This window comes from Atractosteus spatula, chromosome 21, assembly GCF_055471065.1.
Source record: "Atractosteus spatula isolate fAtrSpa1 chromosome 21, fAtrSpa1.hap1, whole genome shotgun sequence".
NCBI classification, from domain to species: domain Eukaryota; kingdom Metazoa; phylum Chordata; class Actinopteri; order Semionotiformes; family Lepisosteidae; genus Atractosteus; species Atractosteus spatula.
In genome coordinates this window covers 14,188,325-14,212,262 of record NC_142726.1, presented here as the reverse complement: position 1 = coordinate 14,212,262, position 23,938 = coordinate 14,188,325, and the positions used below count along the sequence as shown (strand labels likewise).

General features: G+C 43.7%; 1 protein-coding gene across 1 annotated transcript; it reads left to right on the top strand.

Annotated features, from left to right (window-relative positions):
- The first annotated feature begins 693 nt into the window (after positions 1–693).
- On the top strand, positions 694–23,439 carry nrn1la (neuritin 1-like a). Its single transcript, XM_088938917.1, has 3 exons — positions 694–934; positions 19,829–19,979; positions 21,464–23,439. The coding sequence occupies exons 1-3, from the start codon at positions 880–882 to the stop codon at positions 21,741–21,743; spliced, it is 486 nt and encodes a 161-aa protein (XP_088795043.1). The 5' UTR covers positions 694–879; the 3' UTR covers positions 21,744–23,439.
- The last annotated feature ends 499 nt before the right edge of the window (positions 23,440–23,938 follow it).

The window sequence follows — 23,938 nt, the reverse complement described above, 5'->3', positions numbered from 1 at the left end:
ACACTCGTTTCTTTTACTGTCAAATTGTTTTTTGTTTTCCGGAATAAAACAGAGCAATAATCCGGTGAAGACGACGGACTGCCCGAGCGCTAGACTCCCCTAATGGCTCATGGTAGCTCAGTGTATTTAGTGTTGAATAAACGGACCCGGGTGAAATACTCGACATATTGGATATTCAATACCTCTGCGGCAGACAGTGATTTTACGGCGAGCTCTGCTTCAAATGAGCAACATGGCTCTGATGGACGCAGATCACACGAGATAAGATGTGCAAAGTTGTAGAATTAAGATCCATCTGACTGTCACCCACGTCCCTGGATTACTCGAGGGTTAAAGCGTGTCTTTTCATCTTTTGAAAGCCTGGGTGTCACCTAACAGATCCACGCCGCTATTCTGACTTGTTTAGACGGATTAACGGGTTACAAAAAAATCCTCCGCCGCCGTCCTCTACCCCCCCACCCCGGCTGCGCTTATTTACAAGCAGAAGTATGTAATACAACACGCGTCATCCACCCCGCGTTCCCGGAAAATCGTATTAAGCCTTTTAAGTAAAGATTGCCAGTTTTTTTTTAATACACGGAAATGAAGCTTTAATCTGGTTTCTGTAACGTAAACAGAGCTCGCACAGGGACTCTCTCTCTCTCTCTCCCACGGCTCGCTGGCGCAGGAGAGGAGTGGGTAGGTCCCACGGTCACTCGCACGCTCGCACGAAGCAGAGGCGCAGCGTCGCCCTTCTCTTGTCCTGTGAACGGATTCCTCATCTTTCCAAAAGGATTAAGTAATAGACGGTGCAATATTGCCTCTTAACTTTTTTTTTAAACCAAATCGTTTAAATCATTTTAATTAGTTTATTTTTTTTTCCTCCCGAACACTCCGAGCATGAGATTTTACCACAGTTACGCGTACTTCCTCGTGCCTGTTGCTCTCCAGTTCAGTAAGTGGGTTTGATTTTGCTTAATTAATACATTGATTTCACTGTTATTTCTCAACGAGATTTGTCTGCTTTTATTGGGATGGGCACAGCTCTGCTTTTTTAAATCTTGTTTTGTGATGTTGGAGGCGCAGAAGTGATGTGTGCAGGTTTCAGGAAAATGGGTTCGGTGCGTTAAAAACAGCCCCATAACCCAATAGCCTGTCTGGGAAATGTGTCTTAAAACATGGAAACGATTATTTATGCGTAAAATAATTTAGTATAAAATTAAAAATAAACAACAGACAAATTATTTTGAAAATATGCTGTCTTGTTCAAATTATTGCTTGTTGAGAAGCGAAGATTCGGCTGGTTTTGCGAAGTTGCCGCTTTTTATGGCTCAGTAAATACTTTACAAATGATGTTTAAAAAAACGTGGAATCGAGAAATAATTTGAAGCCATTCCATGGTTTTAAGGGAGCTGGTGTTGTCGTATTAATATCAAGTAAGGAACAACTTTTTTTCCCCCTCCAAATTCTTCAGAATGTGAGATTTCTGCCAGGCTTGCTCAGTAGAATATAATGGTTGTTTTTTTTTTTAAGGAAAAGGAGGATATAGCTGGTATAAATATTTAAATATTAGACCCATCTTCAGCATCCGGGTCTTCTTTTCAGTCGGGCTGCTGAATTCCCATATAATCTGCCGAGCGATAAATGATAATATCTCGCTGAAACAGGAGTGAGAGGGATGGTGGTATAGTTAGGACAAGAGTTTATTTTTGCCGACTGCCTCTGTGCTAATAGCGTTCTGTAACAACTGCGGTTTTCACACTGAGAGGTCGAATAATGAGCGATACGGTCAGCGCAGAAGCGTGGTGCCTGCCTGCTTGCGCCGGCATCACTGACACGCTGGCTCGCCCGCTCGGAGGTGCGCTCAGTGCAGTACAGCTGGGAAACAGGACCCGCCGTGCTGCGGCGAAACTTACCGGAACAGCGATCTACCGACCAACGAGAAAGTTGCCCCCAGCGTGATGCCGCTGGGGAGGTTCGCGTCCAGCAACCTTCTCGCTCCCCGATACACCCCCTGAATAACTTCATCGCGAAAACTTGGGATTTGGCTAAAGCAAAGCAGCAAAACAAAACTCGTACCGCCGCTGAGTCCCACAGCGCTTTTTTTTTATTATAAATTTGCTTTCATTTGAAGAAGCGGGGCTAACCTGATAGGATTTGTCTCCTGTTGCTGCCAAGAACACCTCATCAGGTATTCCGCTGGCACCCATTTCCCCCTGCCTTTCCTTCTATACCCAATTCAGATTTTACTGAAGCCGAGTTTTTGGTAGATGCGGAAGTCTGCCAACTGCCGGTTTTATATTAAATTTAGCAACGCGCCGGCGAGATGGCTGCCAGCTTTATTGTAGGGTCTAGAAACCAACATGCTAAAGAGCATTAAATACAATTCAGCTAGAAGGATCATCCCATTATTCATTGAAGATCTTCATAATAAATTAATGATCCTCTCTGTGCTTTTGGGAGTTTCACCCTTTTTTTCTCGTAAATGTATGCATCTGTCTTCTTCACCTTGTTGGCGTGTGTCTGTTCCCCTGTTTTATGACAGGCTGGTGCACTGCAATACGGGGAGCCTCAGCCTCTTTGGAAGGTTTTAGTAACAAATATGCGCATATTGAGAAGTGTTATTTTTCTTCTTAGCTTGCGGTAAACTTATTCTTCATCTCACTGCCACTGGCCCTGCTATTCCGAAGGCATTCTGGGATGCCTCTCGCAGCTCGTCCTCCTGGGGAAGGAGATGCCTAGTGAGCTGGCAGGCCGGGCCTGAGTGCCCAGCAGCGCACCTGCAAGAGAGGGCAAATCCAAGGCAGTTGGGCGCTTAAGTGCCCATAATGAGTTACACTAACAGTTGCAGGAGTGTGGAACAAGCTATCCAGTACCCAAGCTCTTGGTGCCCATGCCCTGGCATATTTCAACAGCTGGATGCAATCCCCCAATGAGTAAAGGAGGCACTATTTTACACAAAGGGTTGTGGGGGTCTGGAACAAGCTACCTCAGCCATGTTGTCAAAGGCGATAATCTCGCTGCTTTCAAGAAAAGCCTGGGTGAGATCCTCAGATCAATTAGCTACTAACTATGCAATGAGCCAAATAGCTTTCTGTCATCTATGTTCTTTTATGGGCTTATGCAAGGCAATGGGAGATTAAGTGTTGCATTAAAGCACTGAGGAATACATAAAAGGTACAGACTGTGTTTTTTAAATGTCCCTTTCCCTCTTTTCCTGAGTCATTAAAGTTACAGGGCTGTGATTTTGGGACAGCACTCCAGGTAGTGTGTTGCAGCAGGTTCCTGCAATACACAGAAATCATTACCTTACCTTCCCTTAAACTGGCAGGGAGAAGGCCTCTTTCTTGTTCTCCGTCTTGTCAGATGCAATTCATGACTATTCATTAGCATTCTGCTGTTCTTTAGGTAATTCATAATCACACTTGCTACTACGGACTAAAGCCAGACAAATGCACTCACACACATTCACTGAGGGCCTTAATCCATTATTTATTTTGTGCATTCATCATGCAGGAATGCAAATAAATCACTAAGCACGCTTTGCACGTGCCTCTAAATAAAATGAAATAGGCGTCTTGCCCATCGTCAACTAATTACAGAGGTAATTATAAAACCGCTCGAGTAATGAATGCAAAGCCGCTTTTCATATGGGGAATCTTGAACCTTGTTTTTTATTTGCCTATCGAGTAAAAATACTGTTACAGAATTTACGGAGATTAAAGATCACACTTGGACGTATGGATGGAATTCAATTTGGGGGATTTACATTCCCCGCGGCACGGGGGTCATCTGGAGCCTCTACCTTTCTCAGCATCCCTGCACCTCTGCACTTCCAGGACTGTCCATGCATCCCGATGAAGAATTCAAGGGCACGCTTTCCGTAGCGTTCAGTGTACCGAAAGAAAACCAGAGGGGAGAAAATACTTTCCCCTCCCTGACAGAGGTGCAGCGTTCTTTCCTTGTCTGACTGCAGACGTCGGATTGTGGCTGACACTTGTGTGAGCGCTCTGTGCTGCAGCAGGGTCCTCTGTGGTTTCAGAAGGAGGTGCGTTTCCCCCCTGGGAACATTACGTCACGGTCCGTGGGCGAGGAGGAGGGAGTGGGGACAGTGTCAGCAGTGTTGTCTGGGGATCCCGGAAGTTGAACAGAATTTGGCAAGGCAGGGAATGATCTGGGCCCGAGTCCGTTCTGAATGCCCTAGAAACCCCTTGGTACTGATCCCCAGTGAAGCCAGCATGCTCTGGATGTACACAGGCCTGTGGATCATAAGAACATTTGAACACTGAAGTGACTCTGCATCTGCAGGCACACAACATAGCAGATGTAACCAATCAGCCAATCAATCAATCAATCAATCCGTCGTTGTTTGACTGGAAGTCAGGTGTGCTGGTGTGTCACCCTGGCTCCTGACGAGGTGTTGTAAGACGGTATGACTGCTCTTCATCTACCACTGATGATTAAAGGGGGAATTTTAGAAAGGTCAGATTGCACAGCATTGTAGAATTTAACCAGGACACTGGGGTTAACACCCTACTCTTATGCACTGGGATCTTTAATGATCAAGTAGTCAGGATGTCAGTTTTCCAACTCAACCAAACGTCCACACAGTGTCTACTGCACAGTGTCTTCTGTCACCACACTGGTTTGGTTTGGAAGTTGTGGTCCAAGGAGAGGAGTGCTATTGGATTAGTGTATGATCTTTCTAACTACAGTAAGTCACTGCATTTGTACCGAGACAGAAATATGTTCTTGTCTATAGCAGGCTGGCTTGGAGTTGAGAGCTGTATGCAAGGAGAGAGGAGCAAGGTCTGTGCAGAGGTACTGCTGAGCAGTTTCCCAGAGTGAGCTCTGTGAAGGCCTTCTAAGAGAATTAACCAAGGAAATGTCTTACTGAGAGACTTTGATGTCTCTGTTAATTCTCTGGAGTGCAGGGTTAGGCTTTCCATGCAATCACCTCCTCTCTGTACGCTCTGAGCTCACAACTCTGCTCTCATTAGTTTATTGCTGTTCGACTGGTAATCAGATTGTGTTGGAAAGTGCTGATGTGTCAGTGTGGCTTCTGACAAGGAGTTGAAAGACAGTAAGAATGCTCTTCACCTGCCACTGACAGCACACACATTTATCATTTGTGTGTGTCAAAAGTAAGTTGTAAAGGTACAGTGTTTATCAAGAGCTGTAGAATATATGATTATGGGAAACATTCAGGTCCAACCTAAGCTCTTCTGTGACATTTCCTGCCTGTTTATAGGACATAGACAGGCTGATTTGCAGAGCCTAGAATTATAGATGAGCAGAAATGAGCTGTAATCTATGATGCGAATGAAGAGTCAATGACTTGATCAGTCTAGGTACCTGCCGTGCGCTGACTTTCTTTTCATTCCATTTGGCTATTCGCTGTCTTGCACATCGAAACCAAACATTTGGAAGCTGCTTTGAGCCACTGTGAGCACCCAGCCCCAGCAGGACAGATCTGTGCCGGCTGGGTGAGCTGAAAGAGGCAGGCGTGGGGTGTCGAGGTACTGAGGTGCCCAGAAAGCTCATCACACAGTTATATCATTAAGAAAAGGAGAGTAATTCTCCCAGGAAACCAGAGCTAATTCTGATAAGGCAACTCAGGCGTCCGGTCAATAAAGTCTAATTAGAGACTAAAGTAGGTCACTCCGCTGGTGTCTGTAACAATGAACAGCATACGTGGTCTCAGCCACGAGGATGAGAGGGAGGGTATCGATGTGTTGGGATAGTTCATTAGCTGGTCAGTTAGAGAGTTGGCTGTCTTGGCTTTAGTTCATGTTGTGATCTGAGACACAAACCTGCAGCTAAGCAGATCTCACGGTGTAACCCAATGTCAAACAGTGTTCAGGATGGTATTCAATAGCCAATCAGAATGTGGAACTAAAACTGTGAGCTGCAAAGCCTGAAGGTTGCTTACCAATTTTAATTTAATTTTTTTGTTCCCGAAATAGGTCTCTCTACCTCTCTTTCTGCCTTAATGGTTAAATTAACTACCATATATTTTACAGCAAATTTTAGACATACTTGGCATACTATTTGTCAGGTGCGAATGTGCAGGTTGGTTATTTTATTTCTCTCTGATGGCGCTGGTGTTATTTGAGTTAGATGGTACTTGGATAAGATGTTGTCCGTTTGTTCACGGGTCTTGGTTGTCTGATCAGACAAGTGAACCACAACTGAATGGGAGACAACCAGATGTTTCACAAATTTTGGAACCGAAACTTTCTGGACCAGACCAACCAAGCTCATGACCCCTGCGGCACACTTATAAGTCAACTGCAGAGGAGAAAAAAATGATCTTTGGGACAAGACAGGGCTGAAATAGGTGTGAGGGAGCTCCAGTACTGCAGACAGTCTTCAGCACTTGAATTCTTCATTGGCAAACCAAAACATAGGAGGAATAGGGCACTGAAGGGACCAGTGTTACATTTAGGGAAAGGAGCTGTAGTTTTCTTTGCTGTGAAAGTCAAATTATGTTTAACATCTATCAGGCACTTTAGTTAGTCTTGGGTTGTGTTTAGATGAATTTTAAGTGTGAGCTTACCTGTGAAGAATTATTTATTTCGTGAAAACAGCCCCACTTCTATAGTTTGGCAAGAAAAAAAAAGGTCTTAAGAAGCCCAACACCCTTGAGAAGAACGTGTCTCAACAAGGAAGACAGGAGAAGAATCAGTGCAGTGCACAGCACTTCAGATGAAATGGTTCTTTTCTGGTTGCCTGAGACCTGTTTCTCTCTTGCTTCTCCATTCCGTACCGATGCAAGAATTCAAAATCTTCAAAAAAGTCACTGACAAAGTTAAACCAGCAGACTTCTTCTGTCCATGTTTACACCCTTTCCTCTTGATGTAGAGGGAACTGTTGAGCCTTATTACTCTTGAACAGAGAAGACTGTGAGAGAACACAGTGCCATTATTCAAAATCCTCAGAAGCCTTCACAAGGTCATCTCAGAGGACTTTTAAGAATGAACAGTGGAACAAGAACCAGAAAGCACAAATGGAAACCATGACGAAATCAATTTAAATCTGAGAGCAGGAAGCAGTTCTTTACCCAAAGGTTTGTGAGAGTGTGGAACTAGTATCCAGGCTTGCTGTTGAACCCAATACTGGGCTTCCATCAGGAAACAACCGGGGCAGGCACAGATCTGTCTTGGTGGGACTGGGTGCTCACAGCACCCTCAGATCAATTACCTGCTAACTGCCGGACGAGCTAGAAGAGCTGAATACTGTCTGCTTGTTTGTAACTGTTGTCGTGTTGCTGGCTGTGCTTGTGGAGCCAGGCCAGCTGTGACAGGGGAGGGGTCAGGAATGGGTAGTTTGAGTCCATGTGCTGTGCATTGCAAGGCAGTTTTCTTTTTTGATACCCTGAAACACATTGACCCTCTCAGTCCTTTTTGTGCGAATGCAGTTTTGGGACATGTGTTATTTGAGAAAGCCTGGTGTCTGTGATTGGTGAGTTAGCAGTGCAAGAGGATACACTAAAACAGTACCGATGGCATTTGTGTGGTGTAATATCACTAAGAAGGTTTTCTTATTAAGTGCATTAAATGCATTAATTTTTAGAAACTAATTTAGATGCATTTTATTTGAATTGCCTCCATACGTAATCATATATAATATAAACTATATACTGAACATGGAGGTTACCTGGATTTCATTGTGTCCTGGATTTGTGTCTTATTCTTTAACTCTTCATTGTTTCGTGGGCTTTTGTAATATTTCATTTGACACAATTTTATATTTAGAACAAAAATGCAGAGGTCGTACAATTTTTGTCCATCACTGATAGAGGTACCAATGTTATAATCACAGGAAAATTATAAGTTTTTGGTGTTCAAAACGTGTTCCAGATGGAGAGAAACCCTATGAAGACTTACTGTGTTATATCATGGTAAAAGCAGATAAACAGAGGCACGGTCTTGACTGAGTACTGGAGAGAACATCTCTAAATCCTTTTGTACACCAGAGCATCTACTGAGAACCCTGCTTAACGCACACACAGTCCATCTTGCACTCAGTGCTATGACAAGCACAGCCAGCAGAAAATAGCCGATAGATGTATTCTGTGCTTTAAAACCAAGCCCACAAAAATAATGAAATATTTGACAGTATCACATATTATGTGCAAAGTATATTTGTGCAAGGTCTTCTAAAGTTGAACTGTGAATCCCTTAGTGACCATAGCAGGCAATCTTGTAATGTACAGTTATATAACTCTGTTTTCTGTGCAATAACCTAATGTTACTGCATACGATTTCAGGCTTTGCTGTAACAGCCATGGCCAAAGATCTTCACAGTCTTACATAAGAGTTTAAGGGAAATTATAATAGTAACAGAATAAGAAAGGTAACAAATGAGAGGAGGACATTAGATCCTCTTAAACTATGATGATCAAAATCATACACAATATTCTAAATTAAGCCTTACTAGTGCATCGCACAATTTTAACATAACATTCCTTGAGCATCCCTTCTATTCTGCATTATTTCTGAGCGAAGTGGTGTGAGTTCTTCCAGGAAATGCATGGTTTCGCTAGCTCTTACATCTCTGACATTCGCCAGGTCCCTCTGCAGTAACTACAACGTTTCCGGTTGGAGTTGGACTTTGTGATTAATGTATATGTCGTGTGGGTGATAAGATTAGCATTGCTGGCTCACAGTGCGCAGGCCCTGGGCTCAGTTCCTGGGGTGCTATCTGTGTGGAGTTTAAATGTTCTTCCAGTCTTCATGTTTGTTTCCTCTAGGTGCTCTGGTTTCCTCCCACAGTCAAACTGATGATGTTGCTTTATTAGCCCTATACAATCTCTTTGCATACCCCAGCTTGCTCTCCATGAGACACAGACACGGAGAGAAGCTTGGGGTCAGAGCACAGGGTCAGCCATTGTACAGCACCCCTGGAGCAGTTGGGGTTAAGGGCCTTGCTCAGGGGCCCAGTGGAGTAGGATTCCTCTGCCAGCTGCAGGATTTGAACCAGCAACCTTCCAGCCACAGGCTGTGGCAGATCCTGAGCCACAGAGCCACCGCTCCGCCCGAGACATGTGGGTCGGTTAATCGGTTTCTGGGAAAACCGGCTCTGGTGTGTGTTTGTCTCTGTGTGTGCCCTGCAATGGGCTGGCGTCCTGTCCAGGGCGTATCCGGCCCTCTGCCTGTTGCTTGCCGGGATAGGCTCTGGCTCCCTCCTGAACTGGAAGAAACGGTGAGAAAATGGATGGATGCTTTGCAGTAGGGGTTCTTGCTGAAAGATCCAGACGTTGCATGGATTAGCCTTGCAATATGAACTAAATTCAGATTCCACCTGAGGCTATTCAACAGGTTCTGTACTGTATATGCATTGCCTAATCTCAGAGCATCCCTAAATGAACACAACTGTTTTGAATTCTAAAATCTAATGTTAAATAACCCACTACAACTAGTAATTATATGCCATAAACACTGTAATGAATTATAGACCTACTGGATAGTACTATGTTACCCTATTACACTCTTATTTAGCAGTAGGTATAGGTACATTTTACGAACCATGGGCAAAGAATGGGCAAAGTGGGCAAACTCTAATAAGTTAAATGAAGAATGTCTTTTTCACTAGGAAATTATTTTTTCCTTCTGTCCTGAATATCTGGAAACCTTGAACTCTTCTTTCCGTTCCTGTGAGAATTTTGCCCACTTTCAAGGTTATTTCTGAAAACACTGCATAGGCAGCCCAAAACCCAGCCAGGAGAAGAAATGTGGTATATTAGTACCTGATTAGATCATCTCCAACACGTAGTACACCATTGATTAAAATCCCTGGTGGAAACACTTTATCTCTGCAGGGCTACACTCTATGATTCTAAGTAATGAAGTTCATTTTGCACATTTCTTCTGTGTGGATGCTTGGGAGCTTCGAGGCTTATTGTTCCTGTACTTTCTACAGTGGCTCTCAATTTGAACCGCTGTTTAGCAGATGTTGCAATGGCTGCGTTTAACTGTGGAAAGCCGGACACAGGCAAGCAATGCTGAGAATGTCAATTTGAGATCTGAAATAAGTGTGTGTGTTAAAGCATGGCATGGCGCCGTGCTACGCCAGAGCAGAGGCTGGGGGATAGAGCAGCTCATTAAAATGCAGGCGCACTCTCTCTGGCTGGCATGCTCTCACCTCTGAACTCTGGGAGATTGGGGTCAGGCAGCTCCCATGTCTAGAGTGCCATTTGGGTCACTCGCAGCTCCTGTGAGCCAGCTGCCAAATAGCTCTGCCAGGCTGGGCACACAGAGCCTAGGACTTGATCTGGGGCTCTCTGGACTTCCTGTGAGCTGCATGGACTGTGGGCTGTGGTTATTAGAATGATCTTCTATGAATGCTTGTGTGAAAGGATAAAAAGGAGGTATGCAAGACCTGGGCAGCTATAGTGAAAAATGTCTTTCAGTTAATCGTTTTGTTTTTCCTGTAGTAGGCAATTTGCCGAATGGCAATTGATTTTGGTTTTAAATGTAGTCCTTTGGGACATCAGGGTTATCAACAGGATGGTAAAGGTTTATAATAAGGCAACGTTATGCAACAGACAAACTGGCTGTCACATGGCCTCTTCTTGTTATATAAGGTTTAGAGATGGTTAGAGGAGATGAGTTGGACTGGCCAAGATTAATTGAAATGCTGCTGGAGCACTCACATAAATGACAAGGTCCCATTGTAGCCTTTTTTCTTGAGTATTCATTCTCTGAGGCATGAGGATTCACATGGATTTGATGGTCTTCCGTGGTTCATTTATATATTTTTTATAGCCAGCTGCTATTCACTCTGAACTGGCACAACCTCCCTGCGCTGACCAGACACTCACACATTTGTGTGCCTGTACTTTTAGGGACCTCTCATTGACTTTCTTACTATTTTTATTTACTCTTTTATTATAAATTCCCAAATTTGCACTGGGACCGACATCTTGAGGATATTTTCTTCAAATTGATCTGCACAAATAATCATATACACACATGCACACTCTCACACAACACATAAAGTACATGCACACACCACACACACATGCATGCAAACACACAACACATAAATACACACACACAACACACACATGCACTCACACACAGGCACTGCGGAAGGGTCTCCCTGTCCTTCTCTGTGTCCAGTCAGACATTCTCTGGCAGCAGTGAGTGGGGACACTGGGACAGAAAGTTAATTTTCTGATTGCTGTGCGAGGACAGGTGTCACTCCAGAGACTCTGAGCCTGCACAAAAGTATATTAAAAACAGAATGCAAAAGAACCCAAAATGCAGTAAATCTCAGTGTCTTCTAACTAGAACAGGAGGAGGTCTTTCTTTTAGAAAAGGGGGGCTAGTTAGTGACAGGCCAGTTGAGTACTCATTACTAACACAGTGCTGTTTTTCATTGTGATCCTCTTTTACCTTAAGAAATAGGACCTTTGGGATTAGTTTTTTTTTGAGTTAACAAAACCCAGGCTATAACTCAGATGTGGAAAAGTTTTTTTTTAACGTCTGCTTCCACAAAGATAAATTAACAAGACTGGTTGAAATATCTGGGGAATTCGCTTGAAAGTGTCACCTGAAGTTTGCTACTTTTAACAAACACTGGAGAAAAAGTTATTTCAGAGCTGGTTTGTGATTTGTTTGCTCTCTATACAGAGGGTGCTGTGCTACTTCATTTCTGGGCTCATTGCTCGGTCTCATCAGCACTTAGAATTCCAGACTAGTGGGATCCTCAGCCTAAACATGACATCGCCTGCTGCTGCTGTTTTTCTTACTCCAGGTCAAAAACCCCATGTGATTCACAGTCTGCATTAATTTTTTGGGGTTATAACATTTTCCAAAGGATTCATTCTTGTTGTGGAGGCTTAATCTGGTTCTGCACTGGTTCTTTCTGTTTGTCTTTGGTTGGTTGGGATAATGAATGTAAGATGTACAGTACAAGCTCACATTTTTTTCATACTCCTGTCCTGCTCTTAAAAGTGGTGGTCTTTTTTTGCTGATAAGGGCAAAACGCATTTTAAAGGCACAATGTGTCCTGTGAGAGTGAGGTAGGTTCAGATAAGATGGAGATTCTTGTCTGAGCTACAGTGCATTCCCCAGAATGCTTTGGAGGGAATGATCTGCCATCTACAGTCACATGACTGACTGACATAAGACACTTGGTTGGGTGACAAGTAAAATATCAGGAAATGGTGTTTTCCAAGGTTGCTCTTTTATCTGTTGTCTGGAAACAGGTCAGATCCTCTGACATGCAAGCAACACCAGATGGAGGGAGAGAAGGGCTTATGTGATTGTCCAACTGACCAAAAGACTAAGACATTTGTAAGTGTTGAAAGTTTCATGTTTTATAGACTTTGTTTTTGGAACTGGTCAACAGCATGTCAGGCATATCATTATGATAGCAAATATACAATTGGCAGTGTTGAGTGCATGTGTTCATGCCCACACACAGTAATCCAAATGCACATTTCTAGTCAGAACGCACGATTGAAGATTGACATGTTTGAGCTTTGAGTTGATGTTGCGAAACTTGTTTTTTTGTGGTGCATGAGGAGGGTGATGTATGTTTTTAGGGTCAGTGAGAAGTGCTTAAACTTAAAGCTATACTTTCACATTCTGTAAATGGCATCAGAAATCAGGCTCGTCTGTTTTCTCCAGTGCGTGTTTTTGTTCTCTTTGCAGTTTTAAAATGCGCTGTGCAAAAACGAGTTTTGTCAAGTAAGTCACATCTCCTCCACTACTGATCAAAAGACAAGGTCTCACTCAAAGTCAGGGGCGTACAGCAAAATCACCCCCCAACTGTACGCAAGCAGAATCCCTCTGGGAGAGAACAAGCAGGGGGGCAGAATGGCTGCAAGCAGGAAAACAAGATCTTCCATTTTGAATCTTGTCTCTCTCTCTCTCGATTAAGACCCTTGACCCACTGCTAAGCAATTTGCAGCTTGAGGTGTCTAGTAACATCTTTCAGGCGGTGTTATTGCAGCTGTAATTCATCTGTTAAAAGCAACTGCACTGATGAGCCACGGTGAATGTGATCTCATGTGAAGGCTGAAAGAAACACCTATTTCCAGGGTTCTGTTCATCCGGACTCAGGGGGCGAAATTGTTTTGCTTGCTTTATTAACCTCCAGGTTTTGGTATGTAACCCTACTGTATATGTCAAAAAAGCATCAGCTGCAACTACAGTTTCTTCTTAGTTTTAATTAGTTTAACAATTTGCATTTACTGTGGATACGTTTTAAGCGCACATACATGTAGTTTCCAGATGGCATGAGTGGAAGTATATTTAAAACCAAGAAAAGGAGAGGCCCTTCTTTATGTAAAGAGTTGTGGGAGTATGTAACAACCTACACATGGTATTAAACTTGATACCCTGCCTTCTTTCAAGAATTAGCTTGATGAGATCCTTGGATCAATCAGATAATGATGACCAAATAGCCTCCTCTCGTTTTTTTAACCTTCCTGATGTTCTTACAGAGGCCAAGTTTATCCAGGGTCATTTTATGGACATTAGTCTATATATCGTTGTATGGCGTTATGACATAGTTCAACCGGATTAGCAAGGGAGCTCTCCAGGGTGCTGAACAGTGGCCAAAGACGAACAGGTGTAAATCTAAATGGTAAAATCTTCCACCCATCCATCTGTTTGTTTTCTAATCATTTTATCCAAGAGGAGAGAGCTGGAGCTCATCCTGGCCAGCAGCGAGCGCTAGACAAGAGTGTCTCATCCTGGCCGGCAGCGAGCGCTAGACAAGAGTGTCTCATCCTGGCCAGCAGTGAGCGCTAGACAAGAGTGTCTCATCCTGGCCAGCAACGAGCGCTAGACAAGAGTGTCTCATCCTGGCCAGCAGCGAGCGCTAGACAAGAGTGTCTCATCCTGGCCAGCAGCGAGCGCTAGACAAGAGTGTCTCATCCTGGCCAGCAACGAGCGCTAGACAAGAGTGTCTCATCCTGGCCGGCAGCGAGCGCTAGACAAGAGTGTCTCATCCTGGCCAGCAGCGAGCGCTAGACAAGAGTGTCTCATCCTGGCCGGCAGCGAGCGCTAGACAAGAGTGTCTCATCCTGGCCGGCAGCGAGCGCTAGACAAGAGTGTCTCATCCTGGCCAGCAGCGAGCGCTAGACAAGAGTGTCGATCACAGGGCAAGCACAGACACGCACACGCTCACACTCGCACCAGGGCCAATTTTCCCAGAAACCCATTCACATAACAGCACCCGGAGAAAACCTGTGTGAACCCAAGTAGAGCATGCAGACTCCACACAGATAGCATCCCAAATTCAGAATTGAACCCAGGGTACCAGAGCTGTGAGGCAGTAACGCTGGCCACTGCACCGTCGTGCCACCCTGGTAAGAACTTAAGTACAAAAACACGCAGACTACATCTTTGCACGTGGAAAAGCATTCTGAACTGAAAGCAGAAGCTTAAAGTTTTTCATGCCTCCAGGGTTTGTGACCGTTAAGGGAGTGAGTTTTGCCATTTATAATTTGAAGATTTTGGTTTAATCCTATCTTTAATTTCTTCCTGTTTCTGTGAAATGACAAGAGAAATCAAAGACTTTCTGTGGCATTAGAAGTCTCCAGAACTTGTAGGCTGTACTATGATAAATATGATGTTTATGGTAATAAGATTTGTATGGGACTGTAATTGTATAACATGAACTGCACTGCGATTGATGCCTCTTCGGACTCGCCAGGACAGAGAGTCAATGAGAATCGAACCCATGGCTGATGGGGTGAGCAGCAGAATAATTTCCTAATTAGAGGATATCATTGCTGTGAGCAGAGGCTGTGAGACGTATTGACTTACCTCTGTGCTTCGCAGTGTCCAGGGAGCAGCAGATGCGAATGGCAAGAATCTAAAGGTTGGTGATAATTTGAAAAGGAGCTGGCTGGCTAATTGTCAGGTTTGCTGAGGAAGTTGCTAAGAGTTGCTGGGGGAATTGAGGCCCAAGTTTTCTCGCACGCAATGTGCCACTGCCTTCATTAACCCCCCCACTCCCCTTAACAACCAGGCAGCAGCAGTTGCAGGAGGCAGCTGAACAGTGGCTATAGTTACCACATTAGAACAGATCAGTCCCCCCCGCGAGAGGTGATTTAACTCTAGATCAGAACCAGACATGGGAAAAAAACGGTGCGGTTGTATTTCCTTGGAAACGAGAAAACCAAGGTGATGCTCAGAAGAGCTGAGAGGTTTTTAAAAAGCATTATTCGTTCCGATATGAAATGTTGTTTTGCCTGTGGATTTTTTTTTTGTTTATTAAACCTGTTGAGCCTCACTGCAGGCTTCAGGCGATTAACTGCTTGGTGCCTGGGTGCGAGCCTGAGCTAGTGTTGAATGCACTGCTCCTCTGTGTGCCTCTTCCCATCATCAGCCTCCACTACAACACAGAACCAAGACCTTTTGAAACAATCCTTCCCTTTACAATCCCTGTGCGTACTCTCAGTATGGAATATGAGGCATGCATGGGTAACCTTTGACCTATTTGGCATTAGAGCTCAACATCAGTAGTTCATTTTTTTTAAACCGGTTAAGTAAGCTTTTCATTTTATTGGAGGGAAAAGTCAGCTGACTAGAGGAAATATAATTCATTTGATATGCATAACACACTACATGGCAGCTCTAGTGAAACCTTATGCAGGTCTTAGTGAATTATTTAACTTATTCTTCTAATCAAACAGCACTAAGAAGCTCTTCAGATCATGTCTTTTAGGCATCACCTCGGCATTTTTGGCCCTACTGACATTCCCTGAGGCTGCGGGCTTCCTGTTTCCTTTATTAAAAAGCAGTTCTAGCTCTGGCAAACCTGAGGAAATCGCCTGTGCAATTGCAACTGCCTTTGTAATTTGTATTATAATGTTTATCATTTGCATAACCTGGCACAGACATCCTCATAAGGTTTTGCAGCTGGCAGATCTGAGGAACATTTATGTGACTTTATTGGTCTGTTCTCATCTCCTCGGCTGGAGTTAATACAGCAAACATCAGCGAATACCAGCTGCAAACTCAGCATAAACCTCGTTGAGTGTATATCGAGACCTCATGAATAGAAATATACACGGATGCTGTATATTGCTTTTATTGAAACACTTCTCGAGAGCCCAAACTTTGTCTCCCGGTTGTACTCGCTGCCTGCTGTGCCCTTAGTCTGCTGCAATGTGCCTGAACATCTGGGTCACTTTCAGGCCTCCATGCTAGTCGTGCTACATGATACAGAGGGGAGTCTCTAATGGGATGTGGCAATTTCATGTCTTGTGGAATTATTACAGTAGTTCAGGCTCTCTAACCCTGCTCCCAGAGAGCCCCAGTCCAGCAGGTCACAATCAGATCACCAATTTCAATCAAAGACTTGCTACAATTTAATTGAGACCAGTTCTCCTGGTGACAGTCTTATAAAGTGGGGAATTCAGAGATCTAGGACCAAAATCTGACTCTCCACCAGCTCTCAAGGACTAGAGTTCTGTTAATTGTACAGATTACTCAATAATTAATTCATCAGTTAAATACCAGTGTTACCAGTCTTTAGCGATCAGTGATATGTAAGACTGAATTGGGGCTCTCCAGAACCTTGGTTGGAGCTACCATTCTCTTCAGTCCATTAAGGTCTGTGTTATTGCAGGACTCAGACAAGAGCTCTGTAACATGTCTGGCAGCCCTGTTACTCTTTTGGGCTCCGAATGTTTTCAGCTGGAGGCTTTGGTGTTTAGCATTTTGAGGGTTAATTGTGCAGTGAGCAGTTGGGGAGTTACAGAGCCACGGTCTACAACATGACAAAGTTTTACTGCCCAATCCCTTCTAGAGAACTCCTTGTGTGGAACTAAGAGTGGAATTTAGGCTTTGCTCAGACAGTTCCAGTCAGGAACTGTGGCTTCTTACCACTGTCACAATCTAGTAATGAATGTGTGTGGTGCAAATTATATAAGATCACAGTGTTGCAGAAAGGAAGGTTCTACAGACTGTAAATCAACAGGTGCTGTACTAAGATGCAGAGTTCCTAGCTGGGTGGGGTTCTTTAATAGAATGACCCCTGGAGACAATGTGACTTGTGTTTCTTTCAAAGCAAACAATTATTAGAAGAGAGTATTGGAAACGCATAAATACATGCTAGGGTGTACTATATATGCTAACACTTTGGTCTGCTCTGCAAAAATATTCTTCTGCTCCCTGATAATCTCTTGCTAATTGCACCACAATGTATTGATCAGTTTAGTGCCATAGGGGAAAATGCTAATCAGGCCTGAGATGAATGTATGATTCACAAGAACATGCTGGTTAATGGGATTCCCTGATATACCTGGAGACCAGCATGGTCTCTGCTGTGAACTGTTCATTCATAAGAGCACACTGCTCATGTAGACGTAGGACACTTGACACTGCTTACCTTTAAGAGTGCTGCTTCTTCAAAATACCGCGGCCACTTTCTGGAGCTCATTTGGAGCTGCTGTTGCTACCTAGTACCAGACGGGCTAGATGGGTCTCTTGTTTGTAACCAGTCTTATGTTTGAAAAAACAGGGCACAACACTCCCGCCCCCAATTAAACTTAAAGACACAAAAATCCTGATGTCATCCACAAATTGTGAGAATTGTTGCCTCTTTTATTTTGGTCACACTCTGTTTGTGTGTATAAAATACAAAGCATCTCATAAACACCTGGCTCATCAAAGATTTGTGAATGCAGCCAGCAAGGGTGGCTGATGTGATGCTGCAGTCTGCCCTTCTTGTGCTTTAATATGCTCTTACACCTGGTTTTTACAGCACAAATCGGTTGTATGTCCAGCACAAACACTGAGCAAAGATGGTATCTCCTTGTATATTTGTATTTATGTGCAAGACTGGGATTGCAGTAATGAGACACATTAGGATTCTTGATTGCTGGATGACAAGGAGTCAGTGTGTCTGAACATAGAAATAAAATGGTGACCTGTACAGACACCCACATCTCCTCTTTACATACAAGTCAGCATATTTCCATGAAATTAATGGACAACAGCAGCCTTCATCGCAGGTGATTCAAGCTAGCCAGATTTGTGTTTTTGGTTCTTTGGAAAGTATGGTTCTGTTGTTTCTTTTGTGAAAGCCAAATCTTGGATCTTGGATCTGGGGAGAAGACGATAAACGCGTTCATCCTGCGGCTGTTTTAAAAGCAGAGCTGTCTCTACACCCTCGCTCTGTGCTCCCCGGCCCCTTCGTTAAACGGGTGTGCGGATGAATGAAGCCGAGAAGCCTCCACATTGACCCCACTGCAGAACAGAGGAAATCAATAGGTTCATAGCAGTAAAAAAAAAAGGTTCCATCAAATATTAATCGAGCTTCAGAGGTGGGTGGTAGTGGATCGCACATGTTGTCCAATCTCACTTAGCCCTGGACATGAGCACCATGCTCTTTTGAAGTTTCCTTTTGGTGTCTGTCGATAGCCCAGGTTTTGCTTCTGCCATCCTTGAGATACTGTAAATCTGCAGCTCTGTTTAATTTTTAAAGCCTGCAACAAGGAAAGGAAGGGACTGAATGATGTGGCTCCTGTCTAGAGTCCTCAGATCTGTCAGCGATCTTCCTGTCTTGTGAAGGGTGTGCACTGAGATCTGATCAAATAGTGACAACAGTATGTGCTCACAGCTTCAACTAGTAATAGCTGTGAAATAAGGACATGATCGATGGAATGTGTGCTCCTCATTTTATGTGTATTCTCAATCCCCGAGAATTGTGGTGTTTGCTTAATGCCAAGTTTATATTTTTTTGTTCTAAAAAAATTAACATTAAAAAGCCTGCAAGGAATATCCAGACTGTATGTTTTTGGAGTTCAATTATAGGATTAAAGTGATCATAGAACACATTCACTGTAGCTCTCCATGAATCACTCTAATGGCTACGTTTCACATGTTATTGCTTAATCACATTGCAAGTTATCTAATAGGCACAATGCGCTTCTTAACATGTTCTAGTGTCAGGCCAGCGCATTTCTCACTGACTGGCAATAAGTGTGGTTCTGTTTTGTCGTTTTAGACTGACACTGAGTTTCTCTTCCCATTCCACACTCTGTAGCAGGGCAAGGAGCTCACAGCAAAACCCCATCTAACACAAGGCAGCACAGAGCAGAGGGAAGCAAGAGCTTTACACTCCCCACTTGTTGCATTGTAGGTTTTTGGAAGTTTTTGTTTTTACGATTTATGAAGAGGGAGAAAAGTATGTAGATATACATTCTTAATCCAGGTTTTAGTTATTCTGTATCTCAACAACTTCAGATTTTAAACTTTGAACCCTTCTAGACCACTCTGTGACAAATTTATTACAAGACAGCTTCTTCTAACTTAAGAAAGGAAGGAGAATTAGTGAGAACCATTCTGAATTGATTTTTTTTTCTTATGAACAGAGGAGTGCAAGATGTTTTTTTGGCACTGGAATAGAGAGGCTGTGTGACGCTGTATATTCAGTCCTGCACCTGTGTGATCACAGGCCTTCTCTGTGCTCACAGAGTGCACCCACAGTGCTCGGACAGGGGGAATCGAAGCCTAGTAGCTGCATGGCTAGCAGGCTCGGGCATGTGTGCAAACGAACACAGACCCATCCTGGAGGGACCTGAGCCACAGACCACTGTGGAGATGAGCCCATCTGTAAGGACTGATTTGCCTGCTGGTCTGATGTGAGTGGCTGATGCAGTTTTGGAAGCTGTTAGATGCTGCCAAGGAAGCTGTCACTCTGCACTGCAGCCACAGATGGCCAGAGCGACAAAACTAGCAGCTTGAACATAAAAGCGCGTCCGAGCTAGAAAAAGCACCCCAGGGCCATTCACACCCGATGGAGGCTCGGAAGAGGTGACTTTCAAGGAAGGTCCCGCTCCCAGGCAGCTGTGCTCTGTTGTCTCGTCCCGCAGTCCTGGCGCCCGGCCCGGGGAGCGCGGCCAGCCGGAGGTGCGACTCCATCTACAGGGGCTTCGCGGAGTGCCTGCTGCGGCTGGGAGACAGCATGACCCGGAGCGTCCAGCAGGGGGCCGAGGACCTGCAGGAGATCGACACCATCTGCAGGTGAGGAGGACGGACAGCCAGACTGACCCAGTCCCAGTCCAGCTCCGCGCTCCAAGCCACCAGCCTGGCCTTCAGGGACGGACAGGCCCGCTTTCTATGCACAGGCTAATATATCCCACAAGCACTCACACACAGGCAGTGTGGTGGCTCTGTGGCTTAGGCTCTGCGCCTGTCGCTGGAAAGTTGCCGGAATGTATCCTGCGGCCGGCAGAGGAATCCTACTCCGTTGGGCCCCTGAGTGGGGCCCTTAACCCCAGCTGCTCCAAGGGTGCCGTATAAATGGCTGACCCTGCGCTCTGACCCCAAGCTTCTCTCCCTGTCTGTGTGTCTCATGGAGAGCAAGCTGGGGTATGTAAAAAAAATGAATTCCTGATGCAAGAAATTGTATATGGCCAATACAGTGATCTTATCCTATGTTCCTCCATGCTATGCAATAGTTACTCTAAATTGTGTTGAATGACTGGATACTTATTTAGCTGTTGTTTATATGATTTTTACTTTATACAATTGCAGAACACAGTTCTGTGAGGTATCGGTCTGTTGTGATTTTGGCTCAGCAGATTGTACAGTGATAGAGCCTTCCACTGGCTCTCACATCTCTTACATAACAGACTGTCAGCAGCTCCACTGTCTGACAGAGAGCGCTCGATTAAAAATTAAAGGTCTATATCTCTCACTCTGCCTCTCTTTATTTATATATATATGTAATTCATCTCTATATAAAGTCACAAGCCTCTGGTAGAACATGTTTAAAAATTAATGTACACTAGGGTCTGAAAAAGTTCCCCGACTGTCTGTGAAGGTACTCAAACGTGTACAGTGCTTGTATATATGTATCTGCTGCAGAGCTGTGTTTGAAATTGCAATGCTGCATAAATATTTAATAGTTATTTAAAAGAACCACAAGGGTCAGATTTAAAGACATACCTAAGTACAAGATAGAATATCTTAAACTGAAAATATATCAAGAACAATCATATTTGTTTTTCTCTGAAGTTTTTAAATGAAGTTTAGATTAGTTTGGAATGCCTAATGCACATCTTCCCTACAAATACAAGAGATGTACAGTATTGCATGAACTGCACAGTCTTTACCAGGGTTGTTGGAGAGCTGTGATAGTCTGTACATGAATGTACTTTTTGGCCGGTGTTTATACTTCATTGCTGCGGAGTTTGGGTGACACAAGTCATCCACTTTATTGCCGACACTAATTTTTTTCACAAAATGGTGATATTTAACAGATGTTTTGGGAGGAGGTCAAAATGTAATTTTGCGCTTCCACTCTCCTATGTATAAATACTAGCTGGCTGCCCATAACTCTGCCCTCATCTTCTCTTCCCTCCACACCAGCTGCACTCTCGCTTCTGCCTCCCTGGCTCATTCTTCAGAAGCAAGGGGGCTGTCCCCAGCCAGGCCAGTTAGGTATTAACTACACTACGCAGCTTGTGCCTCACACTTGTCCTCCCACGGCTCTGTCCCCCCAGGTCCTGGGATGAGTTCCACACCTGCGCCAACGCGGCGCTGGCAGGCTGCCCGGAGGAGGCGGCTGCGGTCTGGGAGTCTTTGCGCCAGGAGTCTAAGAAGATGCAGTTTTCGGGGAACCTGTATGACATGTGCTCCAACCGCGCCAAGCCCCCCACCAGCATGCAGAGCCCCAACCAGGAGGAGACCAATCAGGAATCTCTGAAAGGCCACGCCCAGCGCCTCAGCCCCGCCTATTCCCTGCTCGCCATGTGGCTTCCACTGCTGCTCGCCAGGATGTAACTGCTCTGGCCAGGCCCAGGAGGAGGGAGCAGCGATCCCCCACATAGGCTCGGACTGAAACACTATGTCCATTTGCAGTAGCGTCTGTTTCTGATTGTGACTTTAAGAGGATTGCTTAAGAGCTGAAACCTGGCAGAGTATATTTCTATACCCAAAGGTTGCATTGCTCTCTTATTTGGCAGCTCGCGATACTCGTAAATGCAATCTTCTCAGCAGAATAAGACACACACACCAGTCCCAAGCTGATTTATTTTTTTTAACCGTGGGATGCCACTCTGGTGTTCTTTTTATCTTACTCTGGAAGCTTTGATCCTTTGTCCCCAGTAGAAAGATACTAAAGTGTGCGAAAGCCACCAAGCGAAAAAGACATTTAACAGCACAGCATGGCTTTCCCTAGAGAGTTGACAATCATTATGATTGCTGATACATAATAAAGAAATTTTGAGAGTCAGAAGGTCCTTTTAATGTTAGTCTCCATCAGATGACTTTCATCAAGATGTCAGACAATTTGTTTAGATCTTTTTTTTTTTATTTGGAACAAAAGGGGATTATAAAATGCATAAATTAACCAATTTCAAACATGTGCCCTTATGAAATGAGAATGTTTCTGTGAAACCCCACTGAGCAGAAGATTATTATCACACTTCTAGAGTGGTGAAGGGTAAGGGCTGGAAGTGACTTGTTGAGTGTGTAGTTTCATTGGAGAATGATTACCAGCAGGAAATACTCTAAAACATCAAGGCCCTTTGACAAGACAGGTTACACACACTGAGAGAGCTTGACCAGCTGTTATTATTGTAGTCCCAGTGGTGTATGTATTAGTTTAACTTGCAGACAGTTTCACAATGCGAGGTAAGGTGTCCGTTATACCAGGAATACATTTATTACAGGTGTATAAATGAAAAATTCATTTTTTGGTCAAATTTTACACACTTAATTTGGAATTCTTCTTTACCTCTTTGCTTTAAGTAAAACCAGCCCACTGACTGTCCACTGTTTGGACAAGACAGTGTTGTTCAACTTTGTTTTCGTCAAAAAGTACTTTGAAATTTGGCTCAGCATTTTGTTCAGCAGTGATCTTCTTGAAACACAGGTGAGGAACCCAGACAATGTTTGGAATAGTTTTGGTGCAGAACCTTGAATGGCCTTAGCAAAGTCTGAGTAGTAGAAATAAGTAGCAGCACTGTCTTTAAATGCCAGTGGGGCCATTTGAATGTGCATCTGCTTAGTAACTCTGCAGATAGCCTTTGTGCAATGTACTCTGTGATGTTAAAAATCTGACGTCAGCACTACAGTCATTTATCTTTCACTTGTTGTGTAGAAACCTGACGACATAGAGGAGCCACAAAAGTTTCAGCCTGAATGCACTGTCCTAAAGCAGGAGTTGAGTGATAATCAGAAAGCAGTCAATACCTGAAAAAGTTTTTACTCTGAAAGTACAAATACCTGGTGATTCATTAAATATTGGTCTGAAATAAAAAAAGACGAACATATTTGCTTAACCAAAAGGAAGCCCACCTTTGATAATCAAGGTTATATATTCTATTTTTGAGATAAAACAAAGCTTGGTATCATCTTTGTATATTCCAATATAAAAGTGGTTTTCAAATTTAATATGTAATTAAGAACCTCTATGTGTACAGATGTATAAATCACATTATTCTCAGTTATATATAAATGCACATTTTCATTTGAAGAGTGTGAGCGTATTTTTCTTCCTAACCGTCAAAGGATATAGCTTGCCTTTTCACTTTGTTTTTCCATCCTGATAAAATATATATCAAGGGAAGCCTGGTTTTAATACCGTATTCAGATTTACATTTGGTAAATCTGGTAAATATTTCTAAGTATCCGTTTATATATAAACCTACAGGTACGGTACTGTAATATTTCTATTGTTAAAAGAGTTTTAATGTATTTGTTTATCGGTGAAGCTATTGTTTGCGGCTCACAAAGGACGCTCTATTCAGAAGCAAGACAGACTCAACTTGCTTTCCTTCAGGAGGAGATTCTGGTGTAGCGCACCCTCTCAATGTTACACCTCTGTGTACTGGGCTGTGCAGCAGCATGTCCTGTTAGAGAATCTTGCTGTTATTGCGATTAATCTTCATAACCTATAGGAGACGGAAGGGTTTGTTTTGACCATTTTTCTACAATTGTTATAAGTGGACAGAAGGCCACATGTTTAATCCAAG